This window comes from Eptesicus fuscus, chromosome 16, assembly GCF_027574615.1.
Source record: "Eptesicus fuscus isolate TK198812 chromosome 16, DD_ASM_mEF_20220401, whole genome shotgun sequence".
NCBI classification, from domain to species: domain Eukaryota; kingdom Metazoa; phylum Chordata; class Mammalia; order Chiroptera; family Vespertilionidae; genus Eptesicus; species Eptesicus fuscus.
Genome location: NC_072488.1, coordinates 1,143,188 through 1,156,945, shown reverse-complemented (window position 1 = coordinate 1,156,945; position 13,758 = coordinate 1,143,188). Strand labels below are relative to the sequence as shown.

At 64.0% G+C, this 13,758-nt stretch overlaps 1 protein-coding gene across 1 annotated transcript; it reads right to left on the bottom strand.

The window, feature by feature from the left end:
• Positions 1-2,593: 2,593 nt before the first annotated feature.
• On the bottom strand, positions 2,594-13,463 carry RSAD2 (radical S-adenosyl methionine domain containing 2). The gene is made up of 6 exons (XM_054728337.1): positions 13,130-13,463; positions 8,549-8,710; positions 7,100-7,329; positions 6,017-6,166; positions 5,140-5,172; positions 2,594-3,817 (listed from the first exon to the last, which is right to left on the bottom strand). Exons 1-6 carry the CDS (start codon positions 13,461-13,463, stop codon positions 3,653-3,655), a joined length of 1,074 nt encoding a protein of 357 aa, XP_054584312.1. The 3' UTR covers positions 2,594-3,652.
• Between the last annotated feature and the right edge of the window lie 295 nt (positions 13,464-13,758).

The window sequence follows — 13,758 nt, the reverse complement described above, 5'->3', positions numbered from 1 at the left end:
CACATCCACACGCGGGCACGCAGGCAACTGGAAACCCAGCCCGGGGCCCGGTTCACACTCGGGGGGCGGGGGGGGGGGCGCTGTGAATGTCACGGGCCCTTCTCCTCCGTCAGCGGGACTCTCATTCACACTAAGGACACGCACTGGCTGGGTAACCCTTCATACGTGTGCGGACAGGAGCATGGAGCATGACCTCGACTGAACCCGTGCATGCCTGGGGAGACGGGGTGAATGCGCAGTCGCCTCTGGGGGTACGGTTGTGGGTGATCTTTACTTTCTTCCTGTTCTTGACTCTGCTTTTCAAATGGCCCCAGATGTGCGCTCTTTCCGTCGTGAACACAATGAAGATCGTCCTGGTCACCCAGCCCCGTGCGTGGCCTCTGAGTCGGACTCACTCTGCCGTTTCTGAGTGAGGTCCTGTTCCTTCCCCGACTGGCGGAGGCACGCACCTGGGGCCTGGCCCTGAGGTGAGCACCCCAATGTGGCTGAGGGGGACCCGGCCACGATGATGAGGGCTCCTGCTGTCCCTGGAGTCTCCTCACTGGATCTGACCCCGTCCTGGGGCCTGCGCCCGAGGCTGGCCCATCGGGATGGGAGGGGAGTGAGGCCGTGGCCTTCGGGGAAAGTGAGCGCTTCTAATAGGAGTCAGGCGCTCGGGGGTGTCCGGGGAGACCGTGGAGCCGGAGGGCATGAGGGGAACTGGGGCCAGGGAGCTGGGAGCGGGCGCCAGAGGGAGCCGGTGACGGGAGCGTCAGCCTCTCATGACGTGGGGCCCATGCAGGGCCAGCCCCAGGCATCTGAGGGGTCAAGTCTGAAAGGACCACAGGAACCAGGGTGCTGGGGAGCCCGTTCTCTCCTGGGCAGCTGACCAGGCCCCACTCCGCAGGGCGGCGCTCTGACCCCCACGCCCGGGGCTATTGCCATGACCCCCACGCCCGGGGCCGGTGCCATGACCCCCACGCCCGGGGCCGGTGCCATGACCCCCACGCCCGGGGCCGGTGCCATGACCCCCACGCCCGGGGCCGGTGCCATGCTGGTCTGCAGGAACTCAGCCTTCTCACGGGGTGAGTTTGAGCCACTGGGTCCCGCGGACGCTAGCTCCCATGGCGGAATACAAGGCAGTGTCCCGCCCTCACACCGCCACGCCCTCTTGTCACCGAGGCTAACATGTGCTCACGAGCCGGACAGCCTGGCTGATGCTTACCGTGCCCTTGCCTCTAGCGATGGCCGTTTGTGCAGCACGCAGTGACCTCACACACACGATCACATTCACAGGGCGAGGAGGCGCGTACAAAACACGTTTTAATATATCTGCCAACACAGCGTCAGGTACGAGGACAAGATATACATGCGTTTCCCCAGCGTCTCAGAGCGCCGCTCCCACTCGGGCGGATGTTAACCTCCGGGGCCGCGCTGCCTCTGCGATCGCCGCTGACAGAGCGTCCTTTCTGCGAGGGGGCGGCCGGCGGGGACTGTGGGACTGAGCCCCATGTGACCGGTTCGCTCGCTGTAGTATCAGGCGCTCTCTCTCTCTCTCTCTCTCTCTCTCCCCAACAACTCGATCCCAAACTCCCGCCAGACGCAGAGCCGGCGCCCGCGTTCCGGGTGAAAGAGGCACGTTCCCGTCACGTCGGCGAGAGGACCGAGGAGGCAGCCCTTCCAGGCCGGATGGAGAGGCGATCGCTCGCGTCCGGCGTCGGTCCAGGCCCGTAAGACGACCCCCAGTCCTGTCATTACCGCGGAGCCTCGCAGCCTCTGCCTTTCCCACGGAGACGCCTCGGGTCCGTCCCTGCTGTCCCGCCACCCAGGGACACGTCGCGTGGAACTGGAGGCTCGGATTTAAAACCGAGAGCGCCAAGCAGCACGTCCCAGAATCCAGCTCTGCAGTCCCTGCAGCGTGACCGCCGCGCTTCTCCGGCTCAGAGACAGGAACCTCTGGATGTCTTACACATCACGGCGTGGCCCGTCCTGAGGGTGCGCGAGGCAGGGGTGTGCGTTCACGGCGGCCGCGGGGCACGGAGCGGAGAGCCGCAGCTTTCGTCCGAAGGGCAGCTCTCGCGTGGTGGTGGTGGGTGTTCCCCTCCGGGGCAGGAGGAGGCCCGTCTCGGGCGGCGGGAGAAAACGTCCTTCTGGTCCGAGGACGTGGCTGCGGGCTGGGGCTCCGTGTCAGAGACGCCGAGGGAGCAAGCTCCGCGCTTCCTCTCGCGGAATAAGCGACCACTGGCAAAGCACACTCACGTGAAGCAAAGAAAACACCCCGAGTGTGTTTCTGCTGATCACAGTGACATCATCACAGCCCCGATCTACTGATCACAGTGACATCATCACTGATCACAGTGACATCATCACAGCCTCGATGCCATCACGCCCACAGGGGAGCCACTTCCTGTTCGTCTCTCCCTCCTTTCACCCCAGGGAAGCCGTGGTGTTCCTTAGGGCCCCTAACGCGGGAGCTGCTTCCTGTGTGTGTGTTGTGGCTTGACCTCCCCACGGAAGTCGTCTGACCGCACGACGGGGCGCACACACTCCTGCTGAAGGACAGGGACTTAAACTCCACCAAGGGCACAGCCTTCGGAATCCGCAGGCCCGGGAAACAGATCGGCCAGCGGGGCGGCTACGCAGCCGGCCATGCGCCCCCTCGTGGCGGGCAGCGGAGCGGCAGCGGGATGGAAATAGCTCTTCCCTCTGCTCCGGCCAAAAATTTTCCGTGATTTTGCTCTTTTGGGAACAATGACAGGAAGCTATCCTTCTCCAGGCCTTAAACAAGGACTCGGTTACATAAACAAGGCTCTGGCCCTGACCCCTTTCGGGGACAGGTCCCTCCCGGTCTCTCGTGGTGCGAGGCGAGACGCGGGGCCCCGTCCCCGGGCCTGCACGGCGCTTCACTGCCCGTGACCCCGAGGACTCGAGAAGCAGGACCCGGCCCTCGGCTTCGTCGACATGGGGGTCAGGTGCGGCGTGTGCCCCTCCTCACTCTCCCACACGCCGGGCGCCCGGAAGTCCCGCCCGTGCCCACCGCCATCTGCCCCCTACACTGGCCAGTTCCTGCTGAACAGACTCGTGTGGCTGAAGAATGGGTTCACGCAGCACCCCAAGGTCAGCTGCATCGTGAACTGGGAAGTGTGCCTGGGATTTGCTAGGAATCTTGGAGAGGAAAGAGAGCGAGAGAGAGCGAGGGAGAGAGAGCCCTCATTTCAGGAGCTGTCAGCCTGGGCCCTGGGCTGGGCCCGGCATCATGGGGGACGCGGCTACCTCCCCGGGCCGGCACCGAAGCCTGATGAGGCGGCCGTTCCTGAGCCGGACACACCGGTGCCGCGCTCTGCACGCCGGGGGAGGGAGTCCGGGTGGCCACGGTGCGAGGGCGGGAAGGGAGACGGCGTTGCCACAAGCAGCCGTGGCCGCAGGGAGGAGTCCCAGCTTTTCCAGATGTGAACACTGGCCTCTGGGGATTCAGCAGAAAAGACGTGACCGTCACACGAACAAACGAGAGGAAGTAACTTGGAGATGGAAACGCAGGCATCACAGGACACGGAGCTCAAAAATCCCAGACCCAAACCGAGCAGGCGAAGTGACCCCAGCAAGTGCCCGCATCCGTGGGTTTCCGTGTCCACGGTAACGCACGCCGTGGCCACGTGGCCCGGCGCCGGCAGCTCTACCAGTCCAGCTTCAGGTCGGCCTTGCTCCAGACGTACTTCCCGCCGCGCTTGAGGAACGTCTCCTCGTCGAACCCGCTGAACTTGATGGCCTCCTGCACGCCCACGTCCAGGATGGACGGGGACGGGTCCTTCCGGCCCTCTCTGCAGTTCAGGAAGCGCATCTGAAAGGGCAGCACAGACACGGGGGGTTCCTCATCGTGCGCCCGTACGACGCACTGTTGGGCTTCAACCCGATTTGGGGGTATTCCCCTCATTCCAGCCCGTGTTAGCCGAGAGCCGCGGGCTGGATGCGGCTCAGCCTGCAGGGCCCCGGGCGCCGCATTCTCACGCTCACCTCACCCCTCACGCCCCACAGGAACACGGAATAAGTAGCCGTGAACTACCTTTGACGAACTTGAAAACAATAAGAAGCTAAAAAGTCACACTAAGCGTCTCTCAAAAGACCAAATCCAGCTTAAGAATTGCCGCCATAGTTCTCATTAGACTCATTTGTGTTAAAAACAGGTCTTTGGGCCCTGGCTGGTGTGGCTCAGTGGATAAAGCATCAGCCTGCGGACCGAAGGGTCCCAGGTTTGATTCCAGTCAAGGGCACATGCCTGGTTGCGGGCTCCATCCCCAGTGGGGGGCGTGCAGGAGGCAGCTGATCCATGATTCTCTCTCATCGTGGATGTTTCTCTCTCTCTCTCCCTCTCCCTTCCTCTCTGACGTCAATAAAAATATATTTTAAATAAATAAATAAATAAATAAATAAATACAGGTCTTTGAATGGAATTATTTGTTCTGGTCTAGAAATATGGGCAAAACGGTATGGATCCAGACCCCTCCCCCCACCGCCAAAAAAAGGGGCCACACAAAACAGGACCAGCCAGGGGGGCGTTTTGAGGAGGGGTCTCCCTTCTCCCCGGGAGGGCGGTGAGGGGAGGGGTCATGGCGGCTCTAGAGAGGCACCGTCATGCTCGCTTCCACGGCACGCACGTCCGTGGGCCCAGAGTCACACGGGGAACCCATCCCGAGGCTCCGAGCAAGTACAGGGGCGGGTTCACGCTGAGCCTGCCCCAGGGCATGAGCCAGCACCTGGCGCAGGGGCCGGGCCGGGCGACGCGAATGCGGCTCGGGGACCATGGAAACGTGCAGTGCCGCCCTGGCCGGTGCGGCCCAGTGGGTAGAGTGTCGGCCTGAGGACCAGCGGGTCCCGGGCTCGATTCGGGTCCAGCTCCGTTGCAGGCTCCTCCCTGGCCCAGGCCCTGCTCGGGGCTCGTGCAGGAGGCAACCCGTTGATGTGTCTCTCTCACATGGACGTTTCTCTCTTCCACTCGCCCTAAAAACCAATGGGAAAATATCCTTGGGCGAGGATTAACAAAAGAAAGAAGGAAGAAAGAAAGCTGAAACGCTGGCCGAGGACCGCGGTGGGCCGGCGCGATGCTCTCGGCCCTCGTGGCTACCTCACCCATCTGCAGGACGGCGCGCGGCCGGGGGCACTCACATACTCATCCAGGATCAGGTACGAGTCCTTCATCTGCAAAGGGACAGGGACACGCTGTCTGCAGGTCAGCCTCACGCTCGGGGGCTGTGTGTGTGGGATCGTCACCCCGGGCTCAGCGCTTCCCACCTCGCCTCCGTGTCTGGGCCTGTCGCCCCCAGGTGAGCCTCCCCGCTCCCCACCTCCCCCCCAACCCTCCAGGGCAGCTGGTGTGTGTGTTCCGACCCCCCAGTCTCGAAGCCCGGTTCCCTGCCCGGTGCCTAAAGGGTCCCGTGTCGCTCGGAATAAAAGTCTCCCGGCGACTTGCCCATCTCCTCTCGCGGTGGGAGAGCCTGCTCTTGGTTACCCGGCACCCCCAGCGGCCGATGCCCCCAGCCACCCCACTGCCCCCTTTTCCAGCGTCTGTATCCCAGGAGAGACCAGCGCTCGTCTCTCGCGCCAGCCCTCCGCAGTGGCACCACGCCCGCGGGAGGGGGGGCACCCTGAGCTCACGCAAAGGCCGCAGGGCTGTCCTGGCCAGTGTGGCCCAGTGGATAGAGCGCCGGCCCGCAGACTGAAGGGTCCCGGGCTCGATTCTGGTCAGGGCACATGCCCCGTTGCGGGCTCGACCCCCAGGAAGGGGCGTGCAGGAGGCAGCCGGTCCATGATTCTCATCATGGATGTTTCTATCTCTCTCTCCCTCTCCCTGCCTCTCTCTAGAATCAGTAAAAGTATTTTTTTTTAAAAAAACAAAGGCCCCAGGGCTGGAGGGCGCAGGACGGATGGCGGCCGCAGCCCTAGACTCCCCCCGGCCCCGTCTCTACGTGACACTGGAGCCGGGGAGAGGGGTCCCCTGGGGTGGATCTGAGCGTGCGGTGTGCCGGGCCGGCGGGGCGCCCACCTTGTCGTTGCTCTCGGGCACCAGGCAGGGCACCCCGCGGTGCCGGTCCAGGAAGCCCTGGAACTCCTCCTCGCTGATGACGAAGCGCTCGGCCTCGCGCAGGGCGCTGTCCCCCACGTTCTCGCCCTCGATGAGGAGGCACTGGAACACCTGGAACACGCGTGTGCTGGCGAGAGCGTCCCGCCGGTGCCACCCAAACCAGGCCCCCGCCCCCGCCTCCTCTCCTGAGCCGAGTCGGCCCCTCAGACTGAGGAACATTCTAGAAAGACGTTGCTCTGGGGACACGAGCTCGCCCTGGGGCTCAGGGAGCACAGACGTTCCTAACAGGCAGACACAGAAACAACGGCCTCGGTGGTATGTGATCTGGTTTCGTCATCTACGTGTTCGGACTACAGAATAGCAAAGGCTCCTGGAAGGATGTGCGGGCCATGCGAACACATACATGACATGTGTTTGCACGCCAAAGCCTGGGGTGTGGGCTCCATCCCCAGTGTGGGGCGTGCAGGAGGCCGCCGATCGATGGTTCTCTCTCATCATGGAAGTTTCTCTCTCTCTCTCTCTCTCCCTCCTTTCCTCTCTGAAATCAATCCTATATAATAAAAGCGTGATATGCAAATCAACCAAACAGATGAACAACCAGCGGAGCATACGGTTGCTATGATGTGCACTGACCACCAGGGGGCAGATGCTCAACGTAAGAGCTGCCCCCAGCCCACAGGCCCCAGGACAGCCAAGGCAGGTGCCAGCGGGCCGCCCCCCATCACCTCGCCCGTCGCCCCACAGATCAGCCCTGATCGCCAGCCAGGCCTAGGGACCTTACCCGTGCATGAATTTCGTGCACCGGCCTCTAGTAAAAACATATTTTTAACCCTTCGCACTTGCTTGCTTTTTTCTCGATTCCTTAATTCTAATGCTAACCGTGTCGAGTCACACTCGACATCCGAGTGCAAAAGGTTAAAAAGAAGGACCTGGCTCCCGGCTGGCTCTGTGGCTCGGAGCTGCAGGCTCACCATCTCCACTTCCCCGAAGCCGATCCCGCCAGCACGGCGTGGAGTGGCCGTGGGCGGAGCCGCCGGCGCTCACCTTCCAGCGCACCGGGTTCAGCTCCTGGATGTGGGCGCGCATGTCCTCGTCCACGTTGAAGCGGTTGATGACCGAGTTGATCTTGAAGGCCACGCGGTACTGCCGGCACCAGCGCCTCAGCTGCCGCAGGTTCTCCACGTGGTTGAGCTTCCCCTGGCCGCGGCCGATGAGGACGTTCACGTCCTCGTTAAAGCTGTCGCAGGAGACGGCGAGGATGTCCAGGTACTGGCCTGCGGGAAAGGGCGGCGTCCAGATCTCCCCTGCGGACCCAGCCCGGCGGCGGCTCTGTCCTCCTCGGGATGAAACAAACCCGCCTTATGCGTCCGCTGTCATTGTTTAAACGCCGTGTGCCCGGCCCCACGGCACTCACGGAAACACGCTACACTCGGTGAAATAATCTTAGAAAAGAAGACGCCTCACAGGATGCCGGCGACGTTTACACACGAGAGAAACTCTCCGCCCGTGTGTGAGCTCCTACCCGCACGTCCTCCTGAGGGCGGGCGGTGCGTTAGATCTATGAGCTCTGCAGGCCTACATCTTTACACACACACACACACACACACACACGTACACACACACACACACACACATACACACATACACACACACATACACACACACACACACATACACACATACATACACACACACACACACACACACACACACGTACACACACATACACACACACACACACACACACACACACACTTACACACATACACACACACACACACATACACACATACACACACACACGTACACACACACACACACACTAGAGGCCCGGTGCACGAAATTCGTGCAAGGGGCTCCGCCCTCACAGCCCCGGCTTCGTCCAAAAGGTCATCTGGAAGTTCGTTCGGCTGTCCGGTCTAATTAGCATATTACCCTTTTATTATTTTATATGTGTGTGTGTGTGTGTGTGTGTGTGTGTATATAATTGATTTCAGAGAGGAAGGAGAGGGGAGAGAGAGAAACATCCACGATGAATCACTGATCGGCTGCCTCCTGCACGCCCCACACTGGATGGATGGAGCCCACAACCCGGGCCTGTGCCCTGACTGGGAATTGAACCCTGACCTTCTGGTTCACAGGTGGATGCTCAGCCCTGAGCCACGCGGCCGGGCCAGTCGCTTACTTTCTAGGAGACTTAACGTTGATAGCAAAGGAGCAAAAGGGTGGGGCTTGCCTGCTGGTGGGGAAGCCGGAGCCCAGCCCTGCTCGCCACCCAGGCGGCCCGGCCGAGGAGCTGCGCGCACAAATACTGTTATCTGCCCGCGCACACGTGTTTACGGGAGCCCTGCAGAACTCACACGCCGTTACTCCACACGCAGCTGGTGAAGAGATTAGAACAAGCCTGCTCGGTCCCTCCCGTCCCAGGAAGGAAATGCAGCGCGCAGGGGCGGCCTGGGGGGGGGGGGGGCGGGGGGGGGGGGGGGCGCTCACCGTAGTCCTTGAACCAGCGCTCGCGGATGAGGCTGCCGTTGCTGACGATGCTCACGCTGGGCAGGCCCAGCTCCTGCTTGCAGAACCTCACCAGGCGGCCCAGGTACTCGCCGCGGTCCTTCAGGAAGGGCTCCCCGCCCGAGAAGTTCACCTTCTCCATGCCTGGGGGGCCGAGACGCACCACGGTGAGAGAGAGTCCTGGACCGGCTGCCCCTGCACGCCCCCCACTGGGATGGAGCCGAGACCCAGGCATGGGCCCGACCGGCACTGAACCCCGGACCCCTCAGCCCACAGGCCGGTGCTCTACCCACTGAGCCACACCAGCCAGGGCCCAGGCACATTTTCTCCCATTTCTCCGGCCACAGGCACCCGCCATCACCTCCATGCCAAAGCCTTGTGTTCTCAGCGTCACAGACACGCAGTGAGATTCTCCTTGCCTTCCCCTCCCCGAGGCCCAGGCAGTCCGCCCCGCGCCATAATGACCGGCTGGTCAGCCCGGGTTTCACCAGGAAACGGAAGTCCCCATTCCTCCTACTGAATGGCCACACGGGAATGCAGGGACCGAGTTACACTCCCGAGGGACTTGCCTGAGGGGCCCGGGATGCGGTGAGGCAGCCAGAGGTGAGCACAGCACACACCCCTCCCCCATGTAGAACCATCCGGAAGGCTCCGCAGCAGCCCCTCAGTTCTGGGACTTCCTTCCCCTGTCCTCCTCCTTCTCCCCTCCCCTCCCCTCCTGGGACCAGTGCCTCTTGCCCCGAATCCTAGCCCTGCTCTCAGTTGATTTACTCCCTTATTTTGGGGGAAAAAAGTAACAAAATAGTAAAGTCAGAATGAAAGCGAGGACTTGTAGGTGTTAATCGAGACCCCCGGTCAGTTCAGGGGGGACCCTCTGCACGCTGAGCTGGAAGGCCGTGCTTCCTGTCCTCTAGGTTCCCAAGCCTTGCCCGGTGTCTGGGAAACTGTTACAAACACGTTAGAAACACGTTACAAACACGCCTTCGCACGGATGTGCCTTTCCTCTTCCAGAGGCTTTCCTTCAATGTCCTGCCATGTCCACCATGCGCCTTCGTGGACACGGCACGCCGGCCACACAGTTCCCGAGAACCTCCCGCCCCATCTCCCCAGCAGAGGCCGGGGTGACGGACTCCGCGCAGCTGGAGCAGCTCTTAAGGACGCGACCTGGCCCCAGGCCGGCCCTGGCCACAGGCGCTCGGCTCCGTCCGGGGCAGCAGTTAGGGGAGCACCCACCCCGGCTCCCTGGGCTCACACTCTGAGCTGCTCGCTGCCCCTGCAGCGGGGCCAGACGGCCGGGCAGCCCCTGTGCCCAGCGCCGGATGCCGCACCTGCCCGCTTCCTCCCCCAGAACCGCAGCGAGGCTCCCGCCCGAGTCCCGATCCTGAGGGTGACCGGCCCCAGGACTTCCCTGGGCCTGTGTCCTGTTCTCCCCAAGGAGCTTTATAAAGAGGGTGCCCCGACCTTGCCCGAACAGTCCCGGGGAGGGCACCCCGAATCACAGCGGTTGGTCCCTCCTGGGCCCTCCGCTCTCAGCGGTGCTGTGATTGGCCAGCGGTGCCTGCTCTCGCCGCTGAGGACAAGCTCACAGGCTGGGGGGCTCCAGCGACAGGCAGCGTCCTCCAGGCGAACACCCCCCCCCCGGGAGTCTGGTTGAACGGGCGGGTAACCAGGAAAGGGAGACCCTCTCACAGGGGGGTGCGGGCCCACGAGGCTCTCGCCGAAGCCGAGGAGCAGGTGTGGGAGGGGACGAAAGGACGAGAAGCTGGCCGGCCAGTGTGGCTCAGTGGTTGAGCGTCGACCTATGAACCAGGAGGTCACGGTTCGATTCCCGGTCAAAGGAACAGGCCCGGGTTGAGGGCTCCATCCCCAATAGGGGGCGTGCAGGAGGCAGCCGGTCCATGATTCTCTCATCACGGATGTTTCTCTCTCTCCCTCTCCCTTCCTCTCTGAAACCAATAAAAACATATTTAAAAATGTGATGAGCAGCTGAGGGAGGGAAGAGGGGGAGGTCTCAGACAGGCCAGCCCGTCCCCAGTGGTGCCCACGGGAAGGTGACACACGCGTGCACGGGTCCCCGCGGCTCCTGTGGGTGAACGCGTCAGCCTCTCGGTTGAAGAGCCAGAGAAGTACGCGGAGGGCGCTGCAGTCCGCGTGTTTTAACGTTAAATATGTTGCACGTGTAAAGGAAATGAGCTCAGGTTAGATGTGAATTTACGTGTTCAGTCGTCCCCGACATAGATGTTCCTCTCCGAGCCAGACACCTGCTCACCGGGCACGCCGCCCAGCCTGCACCTGAGCCATTCCCATCCCGTCGCTGTTATCGGCTTGACCCTGAGAGGTCACGGCCTGAGAGGTCACTGAAAGGTCACCACCTGAGAGGTCACTGCCTGAGAGGTCACCGCTGAGAGGTCACTGAAAGGTCACCACCTGAGAGGTCACCGCCTGAGAGGTCACTGAGCTCACCGCGTGGACGTATTTACGGCTGCGGCTGCCCGGGACGGGCTGTCACCTGTGAGCAGTCATCAGCACGCACAGGCCTGTGCCTTGTAAACGGCCCTGAGTACGGAGTTACCTTTTTATCTGCGTTTAACGATTGTTGATCCAGAGACGCTGGATGCCGGATAAACCCTGTAACTCAAGCCCAGGCCCGTGGGACTCAGGAGCTGAAGACCCTCCCACAGGACGAGCCTGCTCCCCACACAGGCTCCGTGCCCCGTTCCCTCCCCACCCCGAGCGTGCTAGGGCCCTGCTCCGTTCCAGCTCCTTTGCCGGGCGTGACACACAACGGCTGAGCGTCACCCCTGGAACGCAAACTCTTTGGGGACCCGGATGTTAAAAACAAAACCTCAACATGGACAAGGCCGCCAGACGAGGGCCTGGGGTCACAGCGGAAGGGCAGGGCCTTCGTCTGCCCGAAGAGGAGCAGGAGCGCCCCCCACAGAGATTGGGGTGCCCGGCATTCCGGAAGAGGGGCCAGTGTGACCACAGGCTCGGGGGTGCGATGTTGGGGTTCGGGGGTGTGGCGCGATGTGCCCACTGCACGGGGCACCTAAGGCGTTGGGGAGGGGGTGCTGATGGCAACACTGAGCTTGCCCCGGGCCTCGAAGGCTGTGCTGACGCGGGGGGTCGGGGGCGGGGGGGGGGGACGTGGCGGTGCAAGAGGGCGAACGGGGCGCGTTGGAGCGTCGGAAATACTTTAGCAAGAGAGACATCCATGATGAGAGCGAATCGCGGATCGGCTGCCTCCTGCACGCCCCCCACCGGGGGTGGAGCCCGCAAGCCGGGCAGGTGCCCTGACCGGGAAGGGAACCCTGACCTCCTGGTTCCTAGGTCGTCGCTCACCCCTGAGCCACACCAGCCGGACTGGACTTGCCTCTGTAACGCTTTCGGAAAAACCCGATCCATCGGTGCTTTGGACAAAGCCGGACAGTACCCAGCCTTCCCACCGCCTCTCCCCAGACGCCGGGCGGACGGCCCCAGCCAGCCCCGTGGTTTAAACGACCTGAAGCCCCTCCCCGGAGTCAGCCCGTGTGTCCCCAGCCCGTGTGCGCCCCCAGCCCGTGTGTCCCCAGCCCGTGTGCGCCCCCAGCCCGTGTGTGTCCCCAGCCCGTGTGCGCCCCCAGCCCGTGTGCGCCCCCAGCCCGTGTGTCCCCAGCCCGTGTGCGCCCCCAGCCCGTGTGCGCCCCCAGCCCGTGTGTCCCCAGCCCGTGTGCGTCCCCAGCCCGTGTGCGCCCCCAGCCCGTGTGTGTCCCCAGCCCGTGTGCGTTCCCAGCCCGTGTGTCCCCAGCCCGTGTGCGCCCCCAGCCCGTGTGCATCCCCAGCCCGTGTGCATCCCCAGCCCGTGTGCATCCCAGCCCGTGTGCGCCCCCAGCCCGTGTGCGTCCCCAGCCCGTGTGCGTCCCCAGCCCGTGTGCGCCCCCAGCCCGTGTGCATCCCAGCCCGTGTGCATCCCAGCCCGTGTGCGCCCCCAGCCCGTGTGAGCCCCCAGCCCGTGTGCGCCCCCAGCCCGTGTGCGCCCCCAGCCCGTGTGCATCCCAGCCCGTGTGCGCCCCCAGCCCGTGTGCGCCCCCAGCCCGTGTGCGCCCCCAGCCCGTGTGCATCCCAGCCCGTGTGCGCCCCCAGCCCGTGTGCGCCCCCAGCCCGTGTGCGCCCCCAGCCCGTGTGCATCCCAGCCCGTGTGCGTCCCCAGCCCGTGTGCGCCCCCAGCCCGTGTGCATCCCAGCCCGTGTGCGCCCCCAGCCCGTGTGCGTCCCCAGCCCGTGTGCGTCCCCAGCCCGTGTGCGCCCCCAGCCCGTGTGCATCCCAGCCCGTGTGCGCCCCCAGCCCGTGTGTCCCCAGCCCGTGTGCGCCCCCAGCCCGTGTGTGTCCCCAGCCCGTGTGCGTTCCCAGCCCGTGTGTCCCCAGCCCGTGTGCGCCCCCAGCCCGTGTGCATCCCCAGCCCGTGTGCATCCCCAGCCCGTGTGCGCCCCCAGCCCGTGTGCATCCCCAGCCCGTGTGCATCCCCAGCCCGTGTGCGCCCCCAGCCCGTGGCCGTGGCCGAGCCCGATGCCGGAGCGCACTCACCGGCCTCCCGGAGCAGCCGCAGCCCCCGCTGGGCCTCCTCCAGGGGCAGCACGAAGGAGGTCTTGGCCGTGTGGAAGCAGAAGCCACACTTGTAGTTGCACTGGCGCGTGAAGTGGTAGTTGACGCTGGTGGGCGTGAGGGGCCCGTCCTGGCCGCGGCCGCCCTCCTCCTCCTCCCCGGCCCCCTCGGGCTCCGGCCCCTCCTGCCGCCCCCGGCCCCGGTCGGTCCCCGCCAGCCGGAGCGCCGCCCGGAGCCACAGGAGCAGGGACGCCAGGCTGCCCCACAGGGCGCCCAGCAGCTTCCCGGGGAACGCCAGGGGAGCCAGTGTCCACATGGTGCGGGCCGTGGCCGGCGCCGCTCCGCGCGCTTATATGTGTGCAAACACTGTCCCGGCGGCGGCACACGCCCTCGGGCTGACGCTCAGCTGATCTCAGTTTCGGTTCTCTCTTCCCGAGAACGAAAGCTGGCGCCGAGCCAGGCTGAGCACTCCGCTGACGCCCTGGCGCTGCCTCCGGGCCTGCACGCAGGTGCCGCATCGCGATAGACCCAGAGGCCACCTCTGTCCTGGCGTGACTCACGCCTGACGTCACTTCTAGAGGCTTCTAGCATCACCTTTACCTGGTGCCTCG

Bases quoted from the DNA above. Each gene is read 5' to 3' on its own strand.
- RSAD2 (XM_054728337.1), bottom strand. From the start codon at position 13,463: ATGTGGACACTGGCTCCCCTGGCGTTCCCCGGGAAGCTGCTGGGCGCC. The intron at 8,711-13,129 runs GTGAGTGCGCTC...TCGGCCCCCCAG, and splicing joins GCGGCTGCTCCGGGAGGCCG to GCATGGAGAAGGTGAACTTC. The intron at 7,330-8,548 runs GTGAGCGCCCCC...CCTTTCCCGCAG, and splicing joins GCGCTGGTTCAAGGACTACG to GCCAGTACCTGGACATCCTC.